Source organism: Mesitornis unicolor, unplaced genomic scaffold (assembly GCF_000695765.1).
Source record: "Mesitornis unicolor isolate BGI_N332 unplaced genomic scaffold, ASM69576v1 scaffold13084, whole genome shotgun sequence".
Classification (NCBI taxonomy): Eukaryota; Metazoa; Chordata; class Aves; order Mesitornithiformes; family Mesitornithidae; genus Mesitornis; species Mesitornis unicolor.
In genome coordinates this window covers 1-26432 of record NW_010178138.1, presented here as the reverse complement: position 1 = coordinate 26432, position 26432 = coordinate 1, and the positions used below count along the sequence as shown (strand labels likewise).

At 38.0% G+C, this 26432-nt stretch overlaps 1 protein-coding gene across 1 annotated transcript; it reads right to left on the bottom strand.

Annotated features, from left to right (window-relative positions):
* Nucleotides 1-843: 843 nt before the first annotated feature.
* Nucleotides 844-23502, bottom strand: TOX (thymocyte selection-associated high mobility group box; the record flags this gene model as incomplete). The annotated part of the gene is made up of 4 exons (XM_010182346.1): nucleotides 844-1282; nucleotides 3299-3450; nucleotides 11860-12246; nucleotides 23422-23502. Coding segments are annotated over 4 exons (657 nt in total), but the record flags the coding sequence as incomplete, so codon positions are not given.
* Between the last annotated feature and the right edge of the window lie 2930 nt (nucleotides 23503-26432).

Here is a 26432-nt window from a genome sequence, read left to right as displayed (position 1 = left end):
AAAAGGGAATTACTTAAAATATCTTTTTTTTTTAATCTTAACAACCAAGGAAATAGAGAAATAAGTATTGGTTACCTTCATTTTCTGCCAGTAGAGCAGGTTTTGTGTTATATATGTCACTGTAAAAACTAAATAAAGTATTCACATCAATTGTGAACAATTTGTGCCAGCAAAAGTTAAAGCATCAAAGAAACCTCTTTAAAATGCTAACAAATTTACTTACAAACACCTATATTTATTATTTCATAAATAGGCGCAACAGGTTCCATAAAAAAGATTAAATACAGACACAGTATGAAGAAACAATAATACATAGCCATATGTAAAGGTTATAATTTAGCTGTCTCCAATCTGTTTCTGCATCTAATAAAATATCAGGTAAGCATTTGGCAGTTTTTTACATAAAAGGACTTAAATGACGTTTACTAACCAGTACACGTAAAGTGATTTTCTTTAAAAAAAAGAAGCATTTTTTAGGCAGTACAAAATAAATGTGTTTGCTCTTTATTAACATTAGGTTTTTTCCCTAGGTTTTTTATGTTTATATCATGAGACAAAGCCAATATTTTTAATTACTATCATTTGGGATTATTTTACTTTTTTTCCCCAAATACTTTGAAAATATAGAACTATTAGTCAGTTGTTTAAAAATGAAGTAAAAATATGAATGTTTGCCAATTTAACCCTTACTGTGAAATCAATGAACTGGAATGAGCCAGTTTCAATTACAATTAGCTACAAAAACATTCACATTTTATACTCTAGGAGAGTGTAACATAGATGCTATTTACAACCTTGCTATGACTGCTACATCAAGCCATTTAAAAAGTCTTTAGTAGTTTCATATAAACACCCATTATGAAAAACCAATGGAAAATCCAGGACTTTTATCCGAGACATCTACAGTTGCTAAGGCAGTTACTATCGCAGCACTTCACAGCAAAAACCAACATAAAATCTGAATGGTCCAAGTTTCCTTCAGGGAAGAAGAAAAGCAATGTCCGTTAAAGGATCTCAGGGTAGGGGTGGAAAGGAGAAAGAAAGAGAAAAAATGGGGGTGGGGGTGGAAGAAAAAGAAAGAAGCAAGACTATTTTTTCCAGAGTGGGTGACCCACAAGCTCAAATAGTCCTAAGTGCTTAGCAACTTGTATTTCCTAATAAAATGCAGAACTGCCTTGACTGCATAAAGCAATCCATGATGAAAAGACTTCCCTGCATTCCTCAGTGGAAAGGTGTTTCAGATTTTCAGGTAAGGTAGAGTGCTTTGTCCCTCTGCATGCCCCTGTTCAAAGAGAAAAAGAACAAATGTGGGTTTTTTTCAAAAATTCATCAAATTTTTAGTCCTATTCTTGCAAAGAAAACCTCACAACCCTACCGCATGTCATTAATTCCAAACATATCACTGAAGTGTAGCTGCATTACCATGGTGATAATAAGAAAAATCTAGTGCCATTGTTGCATGTAGCAACTGGGAGACCACATCTGGCTCTAAACTACCCAGGCCTGGGACATGGGCTTAAGCCCTGGTTTGGGATGACTTATACTAGCAGGATGGTAGCACTGACTATCCCTCTTGCACAAACCACACAGGTACAGCTGGGGGTTTAGCACAGGCCTCAGAACGATACTCCATAAGCAGCCCTTATGATGTGGCTACTTTCCTTTAGAAGGCCGGAGAGCTTAGTTACATGAACATGGGTGCCAATCATTGACATCTGTGGCCTGTTTTATTTACCATTGTGGACATAGTCAAAACGTGTTGGGTTGGCAGGTTCAAGTAAGCATGTGCAAGGGAACAAATATATATCATTTAAAGCAGAAGCAGCATCATTGATGAGGCTTGGTTTGCACTGCAGAGATTTTCTGGGGAAAAAGTTTTACTCTCAATCTCCTGCTTCCTTGCCGAAACCCAGGCACCAAGAGCTCTTCCACAGCTCTACTGCTTACTTGCTTTGGAGTCTAGGAGCAGCCAGAGCAAGCTACACTGCATGGGCAATTTACAGCAATGCTATAGCAGAGAAAGGTTAAACCCATGCACACTGGTTCACAAAGCTGTATCTATACAGGGTACATACAGGGTCTGCTCAGAGACAGCTTCTGCTGAGGGAAAGTTATGGCCACTGGGGACCTGGAGGGCACTGCTGGCAATGATAGCACATTGCTTTTTCCAGAAGAGACCAGGAGTCAAAGCCACAGGTGGCTATGGCCTGTTTGACAGAGGACAGTCTATTCACAGCTCAGTTTCAGTGGGTATAAATGTCTGTGGACTGAGTAGGCTCCTACAAGGGCCTGCAGCACAGACGAACAGACATTATAGTGGTACAGCACAGGAGCGAGAACGTTCTGCTGAACAAGTGGGCAAGTCATGGGGCAACAGTGATAGACAGTTCCAGAAACACTTTAAAGCAATAATGCAAGTGAAATCCTCAGTTTGAGTAAATGAAGTGGGTGAAACTGGTCTCTAGTTCTGCTTTGTGTTCATTTGTCTGGGCTGGACTTGATACTTGGGTAGCAACCAAGAGCTTTTATCTGCCTTTGCCTTCGGGATTCCTGCCAAGGTTAAGGGGAGGTCAGGCTGCTGGACATGTTCACAAGGTACGACAGCTATCATTTAAAACTTCTGTTTTAAGTTACCTTAAGTCTGTTTAAGATACCTTCTGTACAGAGTCTTAAATGTCTCCAGGCAGTTTCTGGTACTGTAATGTGGCTCCACGAAAACCACACTGTAGAGGAGCTGAGGGTTTGAAGGGGCTACTAACACTACAGTAGGGGCATAGAGCTCCTAGAGGTATGATGTTTTGTTTCTGGTTGCAACCATGGGATCTTCGTGCCATTCCCTTCCATGTACCTTGTATCACATGCATCACCCCTGCATCTCACTGATGTGGGTGTTCATGACTCAAAGTAGTTGTTTTCACTGGCAGCAAGCTCTCCTCAGCAATGGAATATTTGGAGACAACAGTTCACACCATTTGCCTTCCAAGTAGGAGGTAGTGATCTTGAAACTTCTTTCCAACACTTTCTCCTTAAGATTTCAGTTTTGATTTTCTAAGGAACGGAAGCTCTCTAAGACCAGAGTGTATGTGCTGTGATAAGGTGACAACAATGTCTAATAAATGTATGTACTGAAAACTTCTTCTCTCACAACAGTCTAACTGCTGAGGGAATACAGTGCCATCATGGAGACACTTCTGAAATACGGTAGGGAAACATGCAACAAAGCTGTTTCAAAATTCTCTGTCAGATACTTGTGTCATGAATGTTGCTCAACACAAGGTGGCATTCACTGGCTGCTTACCCATTACTGCAGTAGTCATTATTCCAGTCCACAGTCTGCGCTGGAGGATTTCTGCACCCTGAACGAACATACTCCATTGCTTGGGTAACAACTTGTGCAGCTGTTGATGTTGGATTGATGATATTCTGATAATCAGGCTGAAGAGAAAATCCCTAGAGGAGAAAGCAAGTACATTACAACGTACAGAAACCAAGCAACAGGTTGGGTGCATTGAAAAACCCCAAACATTTTGTGCTGTGAAATCGTATATTACTTATTTTCTAGGTGTACTTCAGGTTATCAAACTTAACATAGGAAAGAAGGTGAAGGTGCTTTTTAAGTTTTAATATCTTTCTTTGGTTTGAGAAATGAAACACTGCCAAAACGTTAGCTGCTACACAGTCACAGGGTAGAACTAAAAGGGACAGAGCAGAAACAATTCAAAACCAAGAGAACAACGCAATCAACACTGGGGCAAAAAGGTCTGTTTGCTCCTTAGAGCTTCCATTGAGATTTCGCATAAGGACACACACAAGTCGTTAATTCCCAGAATATGCAACAGAATCTTTTTGAAGGATGTAGGCAGCAGGTGGCTGACTGTTTTATTAGACTACACCTATTCACATATTGTTCTCAAAACCCTTTTTCTTCGTTCAGTCACAAAGGGACCATCTGCTGCTTCTTTTATTTGTACTTCTCTCTCAACTAAACAGAAATTCAACCAAAGCTTTTTAACAGTTGTTGGACTAATGTAGTAAAAGTAGCACAGAATAACTTGCTTTTTGAGGATGACGAAAAAAAGCAGAAGTTACAAAGGGACATCTAACCTGCTCCCTGAAATATCTCTCATATGAAAAGTCATAATACTTTTTAGCTCTTTTGATATATGAGAATGTTTAAATGATGTGTTTCAAAACCAGGAGAACAATTGAAATTTCAAGGCTAGTATATCTGATTCACCCTATATAAATGTACATCATGTTCGCATAAAGTTAGAAGAACTACACTGGGTAAAAGTATGAGAATGCTGTACAAAAGCAATCAATGCCTGCTGAAAAAACACCAGACCAAACTCCTTCCTGGGGCAAGGGCATCCAATTTCCACTCAAGTTAACTGAATGTGTAGCTGCTAAATCAGAAACTGAAGTTGAACAAAGATACCTAGTTTGAAAATCCACTCCATTTGACCGAAGTCCACAGGCAGAATAGAAAGGATGAAATGTCATAGCTTTTTGTTTTAAATTCTAGTGGATTATGTGCAATCGCTTTATATACACAGACTTCATTAAGACAGGAATTTAGAGAAGACCTGTTTTTTTTCTGTGGGTTTAAGAACTCAGCCACACTACCTTTAATCAGGATAAATGAGTATTCTCAGTTTCCGCCTTGCCCCCTTCACCCCCAGAAATGAGCTTCCTTCAAATAGAACATGCCACTTCTTGCTTCACTTCCCTCTTTCTTGGTGCATTATACTCCAGCTCTTCCCTGGATATCCCTTGGGTGTCCTGCCCTACCATGCTTCTCATGTACACTGTCACCTCATTCCACTCATCCTGACCATAGATTTTTGCCTAGGCTCTAAATGAGTGCAAATTTCTTCCAAAACCTCTTCTGTATGGAGGACATCCCAAGTCACACCTCAGCACCTTGCTCTCTGAAGCCTCATTTGGTCCCTGATGATTCCAAGAAATAGACCATGGGCAAGTGCACGAGCTGAATTCAGCATCTAGTTGTCATGTAACATATACTGCCCTGCTAATAAGGTAAAATAAAACCCACTCATGGTGACTGTAACTCCCATGCTTTGTACACTGCCTTTTCACCAGGCTCTAAACCTGCACATCAGGCTTCATAAACAACTTCAATGCCTGCAATGAATCCAAAGGAAATCATAATTGAGCAGACTTCCCAATGACTTTAATTGGAGTGCCATGTAATTAGAAGGCAGAAGAATGGGCTTGTATATCACCATCATCATTTTTACACAAAACATCACCCATAAAGCCTTTCTAATTTAGCTGTAAGAGGAAACTAACCACAGAAACACATCCTACCCTGAGGCACTCAGGTTTACCTTTGGTAGAAAAGCCCTTGAGTGATCTCTTATCAGTCTTCATGAAACAATAATATATACAAGAAAAACACTATATAGGGTCAGTAGCTCCAGCAAAAAAAGCATGCAAGCAGGCAAGTAGGCACAGAGACTCAAGTACTCATGCAGCAAGAAGAAACAGTTCCTCCGAGACAGAGGAAGAAACCATCGGTCCAGTATCATTTAGATTTCTTCTGTACTTAGCACAAAAGAATAGTTTAGATGAGGGAGTATGGTCCTGTCATTAAAATGTCAGCTTGGTACTGGGTGGGGATGTAACTAATTCTCGTCTTTTCTCAGGTTTTCTGTGTGACGACAGCCAGCTCGCTGTGGCTCTCTTCAGCAAAACTTGCATGCACGCACGCTTGGACTGAATTGATACCTCTCATATTAAGGTTGGGACCATGAATCCAAACTTAATACTCCTATCTGCAAAAAAGGGGTAACAACACTTTCACCTTGCACCTGGCAAGTCTGTCTGGTTTATAACTGCCTGGGATTGGGGCCTGGCGTGGTGCAGAGGTATCTGAGCTAGGCTCCAGCTCCAGAAGCAGGCTGTCCTGCAGGCTGTGTGGGCATGCCAGTGGGCAGGGGCCAGCTCGGGGCAGCACCAAACCCACTTGAGGGCTACCAGAATGCCAGCAGCAAAAATATAATAATGTAGGTACTGGAAAGTATGCTTGTTGAGGTAGAGTAATTTAAGAAACCTGCACTCAATATGAAGGACCGATAAAGTATGGTGATGTTTAAAATGTAAACAATAATTACTTCAGCTTTTTCATCAATAGAAAAAACTCCGGAAATACAGATCTGTACAACAGAGGGACATAGCCTTGTACCAAGCTTGTAGTAAATATTTGTGTATTATTTATGTAAGCCCTTAACAAACAATGCTGAAATAAAAAGCACTCAGAAAATGAGTGCTTCGAGGTCTAATTAAACAATGCTGAATGTTTTTGCATTGTAATGCTCAAGAGAAAATCACCAACTGTTTTGCAACATGCCTAGAAATTTAAATTTCATTTTCTTGTTCCAGATTGAAATAAAAATAGGGAACTTGATAAAGATTAATTCGATGTCAGGAGGGACATTTGCTCTTTAATTAGATTTCTGTAGCCCTAGCAGTTTCGTTGTGCCACTGTAGCAAGTCCTAAAAAGCCTGCAGCAGAACTAAACAGTGATCCTCATCTCCACACTTTACTGGGAACTAATTTCATTTCCTGCCTGTCTGGAGAGGTATTTTCAACAGGCATCAATGTTTTTGTCTTCACAACTGATTTATTCATCAATCTCAATGTGATATTTTAAACCTTTAAATTACATCCAAATCCTAAAGCATCTGTTTATTACACAAGGAAATTGAAAATCTGTCTGTGTGATATCATACAAAGATTTTTCCTTAAGGTTATAAAGGAAGTTGACAGATATTAATGATTTTTTTTTTTCTTGACCTCATTCGAAGACAAAGCTTAACAAAAAAAGAGGAAGAAATCTGGACAAATACAGCAGGTCCCTGAGTTTACTGTATATAATATATACCAGAAAAAATGAGGCTATTATTTTTGGCAGGCCATGCAATCGTCTTGCTGTATACATTAATTTTCTAAAGGAAAAGAAATACCTAAAAGTAGACTGAAATGAGGTTTGTTTTTTTTTTTTAAAGTGACATACATTAATCTTCTGCTTCTTTGTTATGCATACACTTGCAGCCATGGTTACTAGACATTAAAAATCGAGTTTTTCTTGCTCTACTTGTGAACCAAAGTGGGACAGAGATTGTAATGGGACTCACCATTCCACCCAATGCTTGGGTGGAGGATTTTGAGCAGGGAAGGAGATGCTTCCAGTAGGTCTACTTAAAAGGGTTCCTTAACAAGGACTGGGCATATTTGAGAGGGAGCGAGGGAGGAGTTTCATCACTCTCCATACAAAACAGCAGAGTACAAGAGGCTGGAGAGTGGGGGATGCTCAGAAAGAAACAAATGTCTGTGTGACTAGAGAAAGGAAAGAACGACTTTGCAAGACAAAACAGGTTGCAACTTCAGATGCCTGAACTTTGGAGAAAGCGTGCCGATTTGAATGACAAGGGTTAAGATTCAGATCACCTGATCCCAACTAAGTAAAAATTAAACATCACGTCAAACCTAAGAAACAGACTGGAGAGAAGCAACTCTGTATCAGTCAGAAAATAATACAGTGATAAGATGCCCACATGAGACAAAGACAAATCACACTCTTCTAATCTACTGTGATTCCTCCCGTGTGTCAAAAGTGGATGAAAGAAAAACTGCTACACAGTGGATTTAGACTTCAGCAAAGGAAAACTTTAACACATATCCTATTAATAATATTTAAGAAAAATACAGTATATTTCAGAATTAGATGTCAAATATAAAAAAAATTCAGGATCTAATTTAAACCTATGTATGACAATAGAACTAAATGGTCATTTTTTACAGTGTAAATTATTAACATTGTAAACGAGAACCCCAGAGGTCTACAGTAGTGCCCATTATTTAATTTATTCATTAACTGTTTTTGAAGAGAAAGGAAAAGAGACAAAATAGTCTACTTTGCAGAAGTTTCAAAAAATATTTAGATAGCTCAAAATAGAGAAGGTTGTTAAAAAGAAATTAAAAAATACTTACTAATGCTAGGCATATGACCAAAATGCTAATAGCTAAATTTTAGTTTGCCTTGTGCATTTCAGAACAATTTGGATGCATTGCAACAGCTGCACACTCCACAGAATTAATTGATTTTAAAAATAACAGAAATTGTGCAGTCACTGAGGATTTTTGGCTACCATCACTTCTGATCTTGTTGTTCTGTAGTTTTTGTGGACTCCTGGAGGACACTGACCTTCTCCAGCTGGCAGTCTCCCTTGGTTTGACAGCTGCACCCGTGCAGGCGAAGGCTGCTGGACGTGGAGGAAGATGTGCTGTTCCCTGTGGAGCTGATGAAGATCAGCTCCTGGTTCTAGCAGCAGCGGGGGCAGAGCTCTCTCCTCAGGTCAGCACTTCATATCTGTCCCTCCTTGAAGTTGTGCACAGAAGAGTTTGTGGATTTCATGCACAGTGGTTTTGGAGAAGTGTGTTGCTGCCTGCCAGGACTGAAATCTGGGTCTTTATGTGGGTTTTTTTGGAGCTGGCAGTCCTTCAGACATAGTACAAGATGGTATTTGATAACAAACTATGCTCCCTCTCCTGGAGAAAATGAGAGACCAAATCTCCCAGATCGACAGTGTTAAAGCAGAGGATAAGTAGAGAGCAGGGCTCCCCCAAGACTACCACCACTGAGTGTCACACTAGTAAGTGTGACTAGTAATACACTTCTGAAAGTGTATTAGTCTGTTTGGTATGAGCAGTGGTGATGCTTCTGAAAAGAAAATGTCTCCTGTTGCAAGTCACACTGTAGGGAGTGGAATGTTAATTTCTGTTCTAGTTTCTTACACAAATTGGATGCCCACTGGAGTCTTTGGAAAAGGCTTAGGGTGGTCACACCTTTAGCATGGAGGAAATCAAACAGCTGAGGGAAGAGGAACTGAAAAATGTTTAATTAAATGCAACCATAGCTTCTGCTTTATCAGATTACGTATTCTCCCATTCTTCTTGTCTGTCTTTTTAAAAGGTGGAGTGGTCTGCACCATGCTGTGGGGGACTGAACCTCATATCCAGAGTCCTCCTTCTCTCCTCACATACAGGGTGGTGCTAGGCCTCTTCTTTGTCCTCATTGCTGTTGCCTCCATGCTGCTGTCATCATTTGGAGGGCTTGCTTTTTTCTCCACTACATCTTTTCCTCCTTAGCATGCTCTCTGTTCAGCAGTGTTGGCTCAATTTTGAGCAGAGGGGAGAGCAGAGCCTTTACTTTCAAGTTATAGTTTCTTGAATTCTTGCTACACGCCTCCTTGTGTCCAGCCTGTCCTCTGTGCTCTAATGCAGTATGAAATTCTGAGGATAGTGTTTTCTAACATTTCGTGAGTATATCTAGAGAGTCACACCTGAGACTGGACAGGAGCTGTTCTGCTCCGGCATGGCAAATCATGATGGTGTTAGTACACCTTTTGCTCTAAAATTTAACATACTTTTTGCTTTGTCTTTGCCAATATCACATTTCAAAAGAAATGGATTTGCTATTTAAACTCAATTCACAAATGGTGTAAACTGTTATATGCTTAAAAAAATAATAAGTAAAAGAAATATTACAAATGTTCCAAGGTGACATTATATGGATTTTCCAGAGCTCAGAAACTGTATTACTTTGAAACAAAAGCTGGAGAGTAAGAAATATAAACTGGCTTGTAGATGTTCTACAGTGCTTAAAGAGAAATAGAGTTAAGATTGGCAGTGTAGCATTTCAACAGGTAATAAGCATCTGTCATCTTGAGTGAAGCTCAGAAATAGCTCATCATGGTATCTTCATTATAAGCATAAGCCTTTCTGACTAAGGAATATGAGTTGGTAAAAAGTATTTACGCTAACCTTTCATGAGTTTAACAATGAACACAGAGGTACAGTGTTTTTTACTTACTGTAGTCGTACTTAGTAAAGGAAAAGATTCATCATGGTACATATTGACTTCCACACACCTGTTTTCTACAACCTAGTGCTTTGTGTTTTCTCTCAAGCTAGAAATAACTCATCTGCATGCCACAGCTCTCACTGATGAGTGAAAGTACTCTCAAGCCATTGATGTGCACATCATATGCCACATGTGTGCAACTTCGTAAAATAAAACATCAGAAGACTCATATTATGGATTCATACAATAGGGATGATATTGTATGTGTACATATGTAAGTATATAACATCTGCATTACATCTTTTGCTACCCCCTACTGTACTATTAATTCAATAAATAAAGCCAGATTCAAATCTGTTCAGTAAATTATGCCTATCAATGATTCTGGAAAAGACATAAGGGGTTTGGTCTTCCACAGCTCTGCATTGGACATGTACAAATGACACTAAACCTGGCAAACAATCTGAAGTTAGAAGACTGAATCACTCTGATAAAAACTCACTGAAATATGACTATACAATCTCAACAGGCTGCTCTTACTGATGTAGTTTTTCATGTTTGCTAAATGAACCAACCTATTGCATTGAGTCTCTGTCCATTGCTTTGTCTCTCATTGCGCTGAGCCTTCAGGTTTAACCAGGATTGCACCAGGCTTAGGATCTCCAGACAGACCATCGTGGCTCACCTGTCTAGGACTTGCCCTAGCCAAGTCTTACTGCCCAGGCTTGGAGTTAACTCCTGAGTTTCTCTGAGACTTTAACATGGGCTCTTCCAGGACATTCACACCAGGACACTGGGATTCTAATGAATAGGAAAACCTTCAGAAACACGTGACAGCAAAAAACTCCACATTTGTGTGGTCATAAGTCTGTTGAATCTATTTACTCTAAGAGTGAAAAATAAATTAGACTAGGAAAAAGTTGTAAACACTTTACAAATCTTCCTTTTTGTCTGATTACTCCAAATCACTCTTGAGACTAAGATCAAAGTCTGAAAAAATCCAGATCATCCTGAACACACCTTGGTTTACCTTCTGCACAACTGAATTTATCAGTCCAGATTGCTTTCAACTTTTTTTTTTCTCCTGCTTTGGAAAATTTCTTTCCCTGTTAAATTGTTCTCTCAACTAGAAGCTATGTTTTGTGTTTAGGTATTCCCATCTCCAAAGACCAATCTTGAGTTGAAATGTTTCTGGTTTGGAAAACAAATGCAAATGCTTAGCAAAGGTGAATTTATGGAGATGTTCAAAACATGTAGCAAGTTCATGACTATGTATTATCAACCAGAACTGGCAAGTTTTGTGTATACCAATTTTGTAGATCCTTGCAAATCCATCCAAAACATTTTTATTCTAAAGCTTCTTTGCAAAGCAAGATCTTATTATTGATAGTCAGATCTCAGCCAATAAAAAAAGGAAATTTTCTCTCATGAAATCAGTGGAGTTAATCTGCTCTAACCCTCCATAGGCCTGGACCCAAAAGTCACAATACTATGGTTGGCCTGCATTCATTCAGAACTCCTAGGAAATGTATTGAGAATCAACCACCCAAAACACTCAGAATGAAAAAAAAAAAGTCACCACTGAGGACAGCCCACTTATTTCCAGTAAAAAAAAAAAGCTATGTCTATCTAGGAAAATAAAGTTATGAATGCATCATAAACCAAATTACTCGTCTTCACTTAATCTAGCATGTTTAACAAAACCTGTGTTGCCTCACGTTCCCATGTTCCACATCACAGTCAGCACAAAGATACCAGCATATGGTACAATCACATCTTTTTCTAGGCGTGCCTGTGTTTTCTTTGTAAAATATGTCTCCCAAAGACTTAACATTTCACTTACATTTCAGAGTACTCCCAGATTTGTAGATGGATCTACAGACACACTTCTATTAGTCAACTTATGCATAGCTTTCTCCATCAAAAAAATCCCCACATTTGCCCAGACAACTGAAAAGCTCAAACTTACTTGCTGCATTGTAGGTGAATGCAAAGCAGACTGGACCTGCATGGGTAGCTGGTTTCCAATGGACTGCTGCATTGAAATTGGCTGGTGTTGCTGGATGTTGAGATGCTGGTGCAGAGGGGGGCTAATCTGAAGAGGTGGCGGTGGGGACACAGCCATGTTTGCTATGGAAACAGTCACTGGCATTTGGTTGTTGGGCTTGGGCGCTATGTTCCTGGGGATATTGGCATGCATGGCAGTGATGTGAGGATTCATTCCTGGTTGTTGGTGGTAGTGGGAACTGAGGTACAGTGCAGAATGAGCCTGGGTGGGCCCATGAAACACTGACTGCTTTGAATTCATCATCTGTGGTTGTGGGGAGGCTTTAACATCAACAGGTTCACTGTAGCTCTGTGGAGAAACACAAAAAACAGACAATGCTTAGAAGCTACAAAAAGCTGCTGTTCTCCTCCCTGAAGTCTCTTTAAGAGTCTCACCATGGGAAAACACATACCTGGACCATCAAAGTGCCCTTGACATGGAGTTTGGTTATTACACTAGGAAAATAATTAATCCGGTTTACCTTACACATTTCTCTTCAGCATTGTAAAAATAGAATTTAGCCCCTCTGCTTCCTGGTCTAGCCTGACATTTAGCTTTTTCCAAACCTGGAACTGGCATCACTGACCTAATAACATACGCAGCAAAGACAATGAAGCCTGTCACATTTGTTCATATAAGCAGCCACTACTATTGTCATCAAACTTGATGGAAAACAGATTCAGGAGAGTGGGTTCCAGCAAAAGTCTGCAATGATCTTCAAATTTTCCCATCTGCAAACTGGGGATAAGAATTTCAGTGTCCTTTAGGTTGATATCTGCTACCAGTGCTTTATCAGTAAGCTAACATGATGAAGAGGCTAAATCCCATTCACAGCTGTTCTACTGCATTGAATAAATATGCTAGTTGTTGTGCTGATACATTTGTTTTGAAGTATTCTGTGCTGGGATGCTATCCACGCCTGTATCAAACATGTTGCATGTGCCATACATTCACAACTATAGGAATATTCTGAATAATTTAACTTTTAGCAAAACTTCCTTTGTTAATCCAGTTCATAAAGTTCTCAAAATTCTGTTTAAAACTGATGTCTATATACATGTTCGACTGCATCAGGTACAGGGAAGCTATCTTACTAAAGCTGGAAGAATACTTCATATTAGAAAATGCACAGATTGTAAAAAATGTTATGGTCTACCCTTATTTCTTAAAGCTGCTAGTAATAAAAAAATTTCATTAATGAATATGAATTTTTGTAATGCTCTTTGTTATAATATTTTTAACTTGTTACATTTGATTTAAACTCAATCTGTTAACTCGTTTTCCATACCATTATTTTCTTAGACGTCCTGAGTGCTAACTCTGTGTGCTCAAATAAATGATGAAAATAATTCAAGAATTAAGTCCTCTGAGCTTATATGTGAGAATAATAATTTTCAGTTAAGTCTTACTGGGATTAATAGCCAGTGAAAGGTGAAACATGCTGGAAAAAAAATGGCAGAAATGTCCCTCTGGAGAAAGAAGTCACTTTGTCAAAATAAGGGCTGAAAGATGCATATATGCCCTTATTCTGTGACCTCCATGTCATGTTTGCTCAGTTTACAAGTCAGAGTAAGTTTGATGTTACTCTCAGCACTCCGGGGTCAGTGAAGTCTATTTGTATTCCTCCTGAAGGATGTACCATCACCAACAATCTGCTGACACGCGCTACTGAAATTGCTTCATTATATGCGATGATAAAGATGAGACAGATAACTTCATTTTCCCAAAGTGTAACTGCAGTACCATTAGCAAAAAACCTTGTTTTCTCCATCAAATGAAGGGAAATTAAATGAATATGATAAAATGAATGCAGGTATCTGCCTCTGTGGATCTACACTGCTCTGCTCACATGTGGGTGTACACGTGTGCAATATGTATTATGTGCATGTTTGCAGGATTCAGAAACAGACATAAAAACCCACAGAGAGTAAACGATAAAACCTGAAAGTAAGTGCAAAATCTGCCAGTTTTTTGGTATTATTTTTTAAGCACTGAACTAATATTCATGGTGACATGAGAAATATTTCCCCCCTCTCTTCCCAGCTGTATTTGTAGTGTGGGTGCAAAGACTGGCAGATTTGCCAAAATTTCAGAGATTCAGGAGGTTTGCTAATAAGCAGCATGGTCTGGGCCCTCCTCTTGAGCATCCCAAGCTCTTTACACATTACAGGAGGCGTGTACTGTGTTCTTTCCTGAGAAACTTGAAGTTTTACTGAGTGCATCATCCCTTCATGAAAACATCTTGCCTTTCCATGAAGTGGCTGGAAGGGTCTATCTGAGGGATAGAGGGATAATTACTCCTGAAGTGTCTAAGGAGAGATCAGTTAAACGATTCCTCCTGGTGAGGAGGTATGAAAAAGCCTTTGTGGCACTATTTGTGACATACTGGTACATACTTACATTTCATTTGGGACGACAAAGATGCTGCCATACACCGCTTCAACAAAGATACAGTGAACGAATTTAATTATTGGGTAACTCTGGGTTCACACATATGCAGCAAATGCATGGTCCATACTGATAAAACTACAGAGATATCAGATACTCAGTATCATTTAATACTTGAAATACCAAATTATGTTAAGAGGAATTGTACAGTCTCAGGTCAGAGATGAATAACACTTGCTTTACCTCTGAGAAGAGTGTCTGCAAAGGGATCAAAAGGGACTGTTCCAGCTGTCTCAAGCTATCAATCAGCTTTCTATATGTTTCACTGCTTCCTGATCCAATGAAAAGTACACCACTTCAGTTTCAAAGCAAGTATTTTGCTGTTACTTAGGATTCTTTAAATCATATGTGATCTGAAGGAACCCATTAAATGCTATTCTCCATCTTACTGCACTTTCTGCATTTTCTAAGGCTGGGTCAGAAACACAGATTTTTTAAATATTGCTGAAGCTAATACAATAGCTGTCAAATATTTTGGGTTTGGTATGTCACTTTACTGTCAAATATAGCAAGAGATGTATATGATACATAGGTCACTTTATTGTTTTGGACACAATTACTGCTTCCACGGATTTGAATGGGCACTGCACTTGTCCCATACAGCATTGGTTTTAGACAAGGACTTTTATTAAGGGTAATAGTGGGAATTAAGAAGGAAGGGATTTGATTATACAGTATGGGCTTCAAGTGCACAGTCATGTTCAGTAACTTTGCAGGCTGGAATTCAGTCTGCCTTATCCAAAGAGAAGAGTATAGAAGTACTTTTTTTAAAAAAACACCCTTTTTTAGTTAATGTTACCAAAGGGAATAAAGACAACTTACATCTCTATTTTCTGGCATGAAATTAGAAGATACAATTCATTTACAGATATATGCAGTGGAGACCAAAATTACAAATCTGTACACACAGGCCATCAAACATTGAAGCCTAGATTCTCCTACCTATGATAAGGTCTTCCAGCAGACATGCAATGAGAAAACCTTTTATCATTACTATCAGAACCATGGTATTGTAGACCCACCACTAGAGGGTGACAGAATATTATGTTTAGTTAATGGTAGGAATTGGTATTGTACACATACATTAGCATATGTACTCCAGGACCACAAACTAGCTTCTCTTGACAGTTCTTTATGCTATTTGATTGGCTTCCACTTGTTCCTGAGTTCAGCTCAGAGCCTTACTCTAAATTTTTGAAGTTCTAAATAGGCTAGGAGTAGGATTTCTTATGGACCTGTCACTCCTACAGCTGCGAAATGATGTTTGGTACAGATATCCTGCTCAATTTTGTGGTGTCAGAGAAAACAGAATCAGCCTAGTGATGCCATTCCTGCATCTCCATGGCTTTCTTTGGCAAATCATTTTACTTCTACATTGAAAAGTCTATAGTAGCATTTTGAACCCTCACCTGGAGATCTGGGAAACCAAACAGCTGTTGATAACCACACTTGTGGTTTGATTCCCTTTCATGAAAGAAGAATGAATCCAGGTCCAGATAGGACCTGGCTAACAGGCTGAGAATCATTCCAAATTGATGTACACTAGTTTTGACCTGTGTTTCTTCAGAAACATATGTAGAAATGACAAGTGCCTATACTTACTTCATTTTGCTTTTTTAACATGTTAATGTATTTATTAGAAAAGCTGCTAGCAGGTAGGACCATATATATGTATATACACACATATGTGTGTTTGAACAATTTCAATTTACATACTATAGAGATGTTTTCTATTCAGCATTCTTATCTACTATAGCATATGATACCAAATATATGGGAATTAAATAAATACTTTTGCAATAATCTCATTCTAGTAAGAAGTGGTCAACTAATATTGCTGTTTGCAATATAAAATCAAAAAGTCAGTGTTGTCTCAAAGAAACCACAGTTGTTTAACTTACAGAGAAAAAAAGAGGGGTCTTTTCTTATTCTACTGGTTCCACAAAAATAGTTAATGATCAAAGCCTTTTAGCTGAAGCAATATAATTTCAGTTATTTACAGATAAGACATTATCAAAATACCTTTCTATTAACATCAGCAATTAAGTAAAATATTCAGCACTTTCAATAAATATTCTTGGTCCTATTGGATACGTATGTGCCCTTTAAATAAATGCAGAGAGACCTCCTCAAGGGCAAAGACATGAGCCTTATGGCTAATATGGCCAGCAAAAACTTTCTATCAAAGCAAACAGCTTTACTTGTGGGTAAAAATAACCTATTCCAACCTCAGAAGAATTTTTTTCCCATAGCCAAAGTGGTGTGACATAATTTTATTTTGAATGAGAAACAGGTGCTTCTCTTTAAATGAGAAAAAGAGTTTTGGCATCCCCTCTACATAGACAAGGAACATGTACTCTGAGTATTTCAAAGCCTAGAAAAGACTTTAACTTGATTCATGTTTTAAATGAGTATGTGTCAGCAACCTACATAGTTGCCACACTGTCCCTTTTCATGGTGGTGTCATGTGCATATCTAATAACTGGTGTCCATCGTTGAGCCATGCTGAGGAATTCAACACTTTTTGGCCTCTATGACCAGAATGAAGGTTACATTCAGCACTGTAACAGCAGTGATTACGTCAGCTGGTACCAGGAAGGTCCAGGCTGTGCAGGCTATCATCAAACTTAGGCAGGCCTGACTCAGCTTTAAATAAATTACCTTCAGTACCATGACATTAAAGAGGTAGATAGAAGGAAATTGGCTGAATACTTATGCAGCTACTACAAAGCTTACCTAAGCTTAAGTTTGCATCTGCTGTCTTTGCTGTCTCTTTGGTGGAAGGAACATCTTGAATTGTTTATTCCTTCTCTCAGCTTTTCTGTGTTCATATAATTCTGTCCATTTGTAAAGTTTTTGACATTTTAGGTCACTTCCAACCCCAAGCCTGTCCTTGAGAAGAATCCCTTCTTCTAAGCTACGTGGGCTCAGCCATTTTAATAATACCCCTGTGAAGCTGTTTATGAGAGAATGACTTCTCCCCAGCAGTGTTTTCTTTCTCTTTAGAACTCCTTTAGAGACTCCTTGGACTTAACTCTGTTCACTCCGGTGGAGAATTCATATGCATATTTGCAGTGCAGCTGCCTTCGTACCTAAGTCACAAGAGGCTCTTAGCAAATAACGTTTCGTATTTTGTTAATTCCAGTCACCTATTGCAATAACAACATCTGGGACTCTAGAGAGTTCAGAAAGCTTTTTGACACATTCTTGATGTTTCAGAACAAAGGAGTAAGCTATGGGTTGTCATCTATAATTAGCTGAGGTGGCTCAGAAGAACATCTTCAAATCTAAATATACATTTTGTCATCATCTACAGGGGATTGTCATGGATTCATTCAGGGTATGTAAGTAAAAATAGATGTTTTATGAATGTAACCCAGGTACATGTGATAAAGGATATGCAACTTTAATTTGATACAAGTGTTTTAATTCCCCAAATGGAAGCACTAGGCTAATAGTCAAATCTAGTTTTATTAACTCACTTCAAAACCAAACACAGTTCCACTCCCAATCAAAAATCTGGCTTCTCTCAAGTTCAAGACATTGCTGCCATTTTTGGCAGAAATTATGTGAAAGCATCTCACAGGTTCTGCACTGCTGAATGTAAAGCTTCACGTGATTTAGCCTCAAATCAAATTCATGGCATTAACTTAAATATAGTTTGCTTTACATTTTCAACTGCAGTAGATAGTTGGATTCCTTGCTAGAAAAGAAGATGGTTGGATTTGTGTCATTATCAGATCAGCCAATTGTTTTATAAATATATGTTCATTTACCAGGTACTCTGATACATAACATACTTGCACATGCATAATTTTATTTATGAGTCCTTGAAAATTTCTGACTATATAATCATAAATCCAGAAAGAATGAAGACCTGGAGGTATCACAGAAGCATGAAGTACCTGTAAGGCTGTAAAAGCCTTACATTATAGTTTTCCCAGCTAGGATTCTAATGCTTAATTTAAAAGTTGTACATGCATGATATCATTCTGGGTTTTTTTGTTAATGTTTTAAGGAAAATACTGCCAAATGCCTTGTAGCATTTTAATAGTTACAAAAAAATAATATCATGCATCAAACATAACCATATTTTTTATTTATTCTTTCTATGACGCTTTCACTGAGAATGGCCTGAGCTGTTTTATGAAATTCCAAAACATCTGCATGGACTGGGGCAACATATAATATAGGAATCTGTTGTCTCAAAAAGTGGAAACCAGGTGCCTGTCTGCCAGCTGCAGAAGGGATGCTGTTCTCCTTGTACACAACACCAGATTAAAGCACTGATCAGGAGACACAACAGTTCAGTTGTGTCAAGAGATACTCAGAATTTTATTTCAAAAAGAAATGTCCTAAACCCCAGCAGCTGCTTATTTCAGGGAAGAGTGAGCTAGAATACAGTGCTCCCCTATATCTGAAGCTTGGCCACTATGCAGAAAAGACTTTGGGATTCACTAGGCCACAGAAAAGAAATCATGGAGAGGCCACACCTGTACATCCACATTTAATTAGGAGTGGGGAGATGCATGATCTGGGACAGCTGACATATTTTTTGCCTTTTTATATATTAGGTAAGTGCACTCACCACATACACAAATAGAAACTAACATTAAATTTACTGCTTGAGTTCTGGGGCTAAGTTTGTTGTTTTGGTTTTGAGTTTTTTTAAGATGGTCCCCATTTTGCTTTTTACTAGTAGTTTAAACTTTTTCATGTGTATTCCCTGAAGTCTCAAAAGACTAATTCTTTAGGCTGTTCAATTACATTACAATATAGGCAAGGCTGTAAATGTAACAAAGATACTTTGTGTGCCTGGAAACTCTCTGGTTACAAATTGCTGTACTAATGGCATTAAAGAAATGGCAGTCTTGCTAGAGATGACCTTTAGGTTTTTTATGAAACATAATTGCAAGGTGGTGGGCTAGGAAAGCCATGTCTGGCATATAATTCAAGAAGCAATTTTACATGTCCAAAGGATTTGCACTGTCCACAAAACTGAAAAATGTCCAATGCATTTGCTGCAATGTCAAGTGAGGACACCACTTTGACTTAGATGCAACATTGGAGTTTTGAAATAGACTTGAGTATTTTGAATTTTAATAATATTCTCCTTGCTGAGAGGTTTTAGCTTCAGCCATAGCTGCTAAAATATGTCGCATGAAACTTGAAGTTGTGTCACTACACAGAGAGAATTAAATATTCATTTAGCCAGAGAGAAAAAAACAGGGAAGGAATATCTTCTTTGTACCTTTCTATTTAAACAGCTAAACTCTTACTGCTATAGTTAACATCCATATATGTATCACTTACATGCATATATATATATTATGCATGTTAAATACATAATATTAATATAATGTTATGTAAATATACACAGACGCACATATATAATATATGAAAGTATATAACATTTACTCATGTAAATCTGTATTAAATATATATATTTGAAAGATGCAGCAAAACCACTAATGTCAGCCAGAAAAAAGGCTGGTTAAGCTAGAAAAAGTGCTTGTTTTATGAAAAAGTAAAATTGCAATTCACAGCATTTTGTGTAATGCTGTACAAATTACCAGATACCAGAGACTGCATTTCTGGACCTGAATAGTACTAAAAGTTGCAACTAAGGGCAAATATAAAGACACTTGTTTACAATGCAAAGGCTTAGTCAGTACTATAAGCAATATGGCAATCTGCATAGCAGAAGATATAATGCTTTGTAATGTGATTTTTACTTTACATATCAATTCCTACACACATGAACAAACTCAACAACAGCCCCATTAATTTCAATCATTATAAAAGAGGAGAAAATACAGGAAATAAACTGATAAATTAAATGGGGATTAATGCATAAATGACATATTTACACAATCATATGTTTACCTTCTTTACTGGGTGGTAGCCCTGTTTTATAAAGACATCAATAAACCACTGAGAAGAGAAGAGAAGAGAAGAGAAGAGAAGAGAAGAGAAGAGAAGAGAGAAGAGAGAAGAGAAGAGGAGAGAGAAGAGGAGAAGCAGAGCAAGGGGGGCAAAGGGATGTGTATTCATGGAGAACACCACCATCCCCACCTGATACTCTACTACCGCCGCAGAGCTTGTGATGGAAACCAACTTTCCTGAATTTCTTTATTCCGCTGTCAAGCAGAGGCTAAGAAACCTCCTGGCAGAAGGAGATTTACCCCATTTCTCTGCAATCTTCTATTCTGACAATTCCAGCATCTCAAATAGGCAAGATGGGTGCGGTGAATTAAACTCCAAATTCATTTCTTTACTTTTCAGAAAAATGAAGACTTGCAAATAAATCCAGAAAAAAATATACAAACACTCTCACACATGCCCTACACTCTGTAGTTGTTCAAAAACTGGCAATATTTCATGGAAAAAGTGTTCAAAAAGTTAGGAAACTGGTAGAGCAGCTGCTTTGGGAGGTGTGAGGCACCAGCTGAGCTGGAGATAGAGGACCTGAGCAGCACCCTTGCTGGATTGTGCCTGCCTGTTCCCATGGGCAGAGTCCTCTGGGAGGGGAGAAGGAAGAAAGTTTGATAACTGCATAACTCCTATCATTTGTATATAGCAAGAGGATGTCCTGATGTGATGTGAAGCACAACTGCACATTTCATAGCTACCAGTCACCTGACTCTGAAGTCATTGGAGCTCTGCTATGAACACAAAAGCTGTAATATTGGTCAAATACTCTGAAAAATAAAGTTCCAGAGATCCCAAGCAGGACAAAAATAACTGAAAACCTGATTTCACAATGATTTTGCTGTGTTTTGAAAATATGGACAATACAAACATCCTGCTCCAGAGTGTTACTGAGAATTTCTTTACTCTGAAACACTGCAGAAGAAGTGAAACAGTGAAACACTGAGCAGTGCAGAAAATCCTGTAAAGAAGCAAGGTTAAACAACATGCAGTAAATACAACACAGGAGCTCCCAGGGTGAACACCTGATTGTAAGTGTACAAAATGAGACTCACACAGAGTACAGTATGCAGTTTAAAACATACCATGTGAGCAAATCATTAATATTGTATTAAAGCATTTTTGGAAAAGGTATGTTACTTTTGGCATGTCTTAACTTTTGAGAATGAAGTCCTGGAATCTTAATAATATTCTCTAAAAGCAGCTTTCATGGATGATAGTATAACACACAGACATAAAAGACCAGATGGACTCCAAACAATCTTAATAATGTATTATATATATTTCTTCAAGCTTAAATGCTTGTCTAAAGTACTACAACTCTTCTGATGCCATATAAATATTTAATAATGACAATTTTGAATATACTGATATAATATTTCATCTGGGTATTTTACATCCTGATTCCAAAATGGACTTGCTTTAGTTACATGCCAACTCTGTTGGATTCATTGAGCGTGTTCATGAGAGTAAGCAATTAGTACTAAGCTTCATTAAGTTTATATTTTGATACTTTCCACACTAGAGAAAATCATTACATTATGGGCAGAATTTAAATAATCACTTAAAAGTTAAGAAAGTCCTACATTGCTTTTCTGACTAACAGCAAATTTAAATATATGCACAAATAGCTTCATGCACTGAAGTGATCAACAATATTTTATTTTTTTTAAAAACAAACCTCAGAAAATGCCATAATATACTTTTTTCTCTTTCAAAAAAAATAAAACAAAAAACCTCCTTATTTTCATATGCAGAATTTCAAAATTAAGCTATATAGAGTGTTATGTAAACAGTCCATGATGTGCTGCATAATGACATCTAAGTTACTTTCACAAGTGAAAAGTTGCCTTCATGCATTTTTTCAAAACATTTTGTAATATTTTGAGCTCTTTTCCCAATCAGCATGCTATTTTAAAAAAAACTGTTTATGTGCATGTGGTACCCGTTATGAAGGCAAACTGCCCTATGAGAGAAATTAAAGGTACCCTGTAAATCACTTTAACGAAATGAATTAGTATTTATGATGGTAGCTATAAAATTAAAATGCATAAGAAACAACCCTCAAAAAGGAATGAGGTAACACCCATATTTCCAATTTTTAAATTCAGAACAAACATTGATCAAACACTAAGATAAATTAGAAAGATGCATGAAAGGTCCTTGTATGGCTAATCACATAGTCTTCCCCTGAAAATGTGTACAAATTAATACAGAGAAGTATAGTGCAGGACCAACCACCCCAGACCCACTTAAAACTAACAAAAACTTCTACTAACGTCATATATGCCAGTTCTTCATACTGCTATGTTTACCTCTAAAATTGATTTTATTTATGTAAGAACAAAACATATCTAAATCTGTTTTGATAGACACAAATCAAGTGATTCTAACTGGTATGATTCTGAGGTTGCCCAATTGGTTTTTCACATTGACACAGTGCAGTAATTTCACATTCTTCTGCATAATTTAAAGTTAATTACAATTTTTAAAGAGTCTATTAAAAAATTATGGGCACTAAGAACGTTTGTATAAATCAATTTATAAAATTGCTACTAGACATGTACTGGGGATACACTGCTGTGGTCCACTATAAGAGTCTTATGGTGACCTATGCTGTGCTCACACAAATTGCTTGCAGGATGTAAAATCGAGATTCACATTTTCTTATGAAAATTTGCTATGTGAGCTGAGCTTGACTTTTTCTGTATTGTGATTGCAAGGTAAAAAACAGGTCTTAAAAAAAACCCCAGACCCAAACCCAGGCATTTTGTGTATTACATGGTTTGTTTCCTTCAGTGACTGCCTGGCATGGCCTGTTTGTTATATTAGAGTCTCTTTACTTGTAACTCCTTCCTCTGTTAAACTGCGATGATGCTCACATCCTGAAGAAGTGCTGTCTCTATTACCAGAAGGGAAAAGCTATCTTTAGATAGAGAGGTGACTGTGTTTATTGAGCACTTGCACCTTAAACCTAAACTTAAGGTGATAACAGACAAGGCTATTTGCACTAAATACTATGGTGCTCATCACCATATAAATACTGAAAATGGTTTGCGATATGTCACTATATATATGTGTGTATGTATATACATTATGTGTTACCTTGGATACAAGGCTTGCTCTGTAGGCAGCTAACTGCTTCAGATATTCCTTCTTGGCAGCTTCAGTTTTCTTTTTGTATACCTAAAAACAAAGAGTGTCACATTAGTAAATTAATCTGGTTTTGTTTTTATATATCACTGGTGTGTCTCATGCATCTTCATAAAGACTTTCTAAGTAAACAGCCTTTTCTCCTCATATTGCTTAAAGAGTGAAATAATAAACATCAAATATTTTAAAGAAAATATTGTTCCAACTGTGAAACACCCTTTAACTACCCAGCAGTACTGAAAAACAATATCTCTCATAGCATCTCAGGTTTAATTGTTCAAAGCGAAGCGTAGGGTGTACTTGCAAATAGGACCTTGAGGGACAGAAGAAGGCAGGTGAGGGCCTCCCTACTGACTTCCACTTGTAAGACGAGTTAAAATCCTCTGGGGAACATGAGAATGTGCAAAAAAAAAAATTTGAGCTAAATGAAGGCAGAGAAGATGGTGCCACACAGATTAGCCAAGAGGCTTTTTCTCTTCCCTGGATAAACTGTTGGGGGCAATCAAAGAAGCTTCATGGAGCTGCTAAGGATAATAAATGTTAGTCATTATTCCAGTCTTGATCCCATATCGGTCTAATTAACTTCTCAGGAGCATGGATCTATTTCTGTACATGTCTCTCAACTCACCAAATTATTTTAAATGTGGCATGTGCACAATCTCGTAATAGATTAAGGAGTTTGGAGAATCACTTCAATTTTGCCTGAATTTCAAGATTAAAGATTATCTGCAAGGTTATGCAGGACCTTATAGCACTACAGTAACATGATGTTAGAAAAGCATATGTGGTTATTTAGGGTTGAAAGTTCTTAAGGGGAGAGACAGTTTCTGACTCATGGACCCTCACCAATGACTTGCTTTTAGCCATGTCAGTGATAGATTTAGGAACAAGTCAGCATTTCTTTTTACAAGTATTATCATAAGTTTCTCACTACTTCATGTCTTTTTTTTTTTTTGAAAGGATAGATTTAAGAGTCATGCAAGCATCTTGGCTTCATGTAACTAGGCAGGATTGACTGCTAGCCTTCCTCATTGCAGGGAAAAGCCTAAAAACACATCTAAACAGTTTAAAAGTAAGGGAGATAAACAAAGGGGAAGAAAATTTACTTTCTTATTGCTGTTATATTTCACAATTTTCAAGTCTCATGCCAGAGGTTAATTCATGTGTACACGGGCATTTGGGATTCACAATATTACACAAAATGGAAGTACAGCTTTATGTCTCTGCTGTCCAGAGATCTTCCAGTGCTTTAGTAAAACCAGCAGCCCTGTAACGGAGAGGACCTGGCAGCACAGTGTGTGCACACAGAGGACAATACAGTTGCAGACATGAGAGTGGCAGTGTCAGGCTGGAAGGATCCAGTACAACATCATTTTTATAAAGAATGTGCTCATGAAACATTTTGTTGTTTCACTGAGGCTTCGCTTTCAGAGACAGAACAAGCCTCAGATACAGGCTGGCAAAACTCAGAGGCTGCCTAAAAGGATTAAAGATTTTGCTTCCTAGGGAAGCAAAAGATCATAATGGAAACAGAGAAGTCTTAGGCTTCTAAAATTTTAAATATAAAGACAGAGAGAAATAAAAGATTGGTTTTAGCTGTGCAACTGTATCTGTGCACCCTTGCAATTTCTCCAGATTAAGATAAATATATAGTGTTGTCTGATCTCCTGTTGTTTTGAAAAAAAATGGTAGCAATTTGCTTTTTAAGTCATAATCACTTGTGATTATTAGGAAAATGTACTGTTTGTTTTGAAAATGAATGAAAAAATTAGTAAACAATCTGTTCCTAGCTGCTAAGCTGAATTTAACTTGACCTACAGAACAAAGACTAAGTTATACTGCTTTGGATATTGCAATGCCTCTGCATCATTCTGTTAGCCAGTTTAAAAAACAGAGCTGAACAAAGAATTTTACACAAAATAATGATCTTCAAAAGATCATGTATCTACTGCTTCTACATTAGGTTTTATTTTGCATTAAATAAATATAAAAAATATACACTCCTGCTGTGCTCTTACAGTCACAGCATACTGAAAGGGTCCTCTGGGACCTGACTTTTCCCTCAAATAGTCATATTGCACAAGGTTAACTCAATAATATGAAGCTAACAACAATTCTGTAAATCTCCATCTAAAACATCACTACTTCGTAGGAACACCATCATACAGCTTTTATTTAATTATTTGCTAGCTACACATCTACCATGTTCATTGTACACATTGTCTTGCCCTCTTTTCTTGGGTCTTCTGGTGACCCAATGATAGTCACATGAACATTATGTCTTCCATGGGAATATAAACATTAACCATAACTGTATAGTAAAAAAGACCTTACTGGATGGGGAAAGGTTTTGGATGTCCCCAGCCTGCTTTGATGTTTTGCACTGGCCAGAATGGTCCCCGTAGGCTGGCTCGTCTGGAGGGTGGTCAGCTCACCTCACTTCATCCTTGTAAGTGTATTGGCATGTCCTCCGAGGACAACAGCTTGAGCTCGCACTGTCTATATGCTCTTGTCCTTTTGAAGATGCGCACTTTTTAGGTCAGCATACAAGTGGGTTGATGATCCTCATGCTAGTTTTGGAAATTCTGATTGGTCCTGGCTTATACTAAAAATTAGGGTAAGTTCTTCCTGTCTGGGGAGTTGTTAATTTTCCTGAGTAACAACAAGGTCTGGCTGACAATATTCTTCTCTGAAGGCAAATGAATGTGGCCCTGGCACTGGGTACCATTTCACTGACATTGTGCTAGACTGGACTTGTACTGGGAGCTTATGAAGGCAGGGCAAGTGGGGAGCATCCTCAGCATTTGTAGCAGCACCTCATACAGGTATAAGCAAGTCATCTGCCCCTCCCAACCTCTTTTTTTTTTTTTGCAGTTATGGGAATTTTTAGCCCTTAGGCTTAAATAGTTTTTTGTTGTAGCAAGTATACGGTCAAGTAGGAAGTCAAGGAAAGGAGCCAGGAG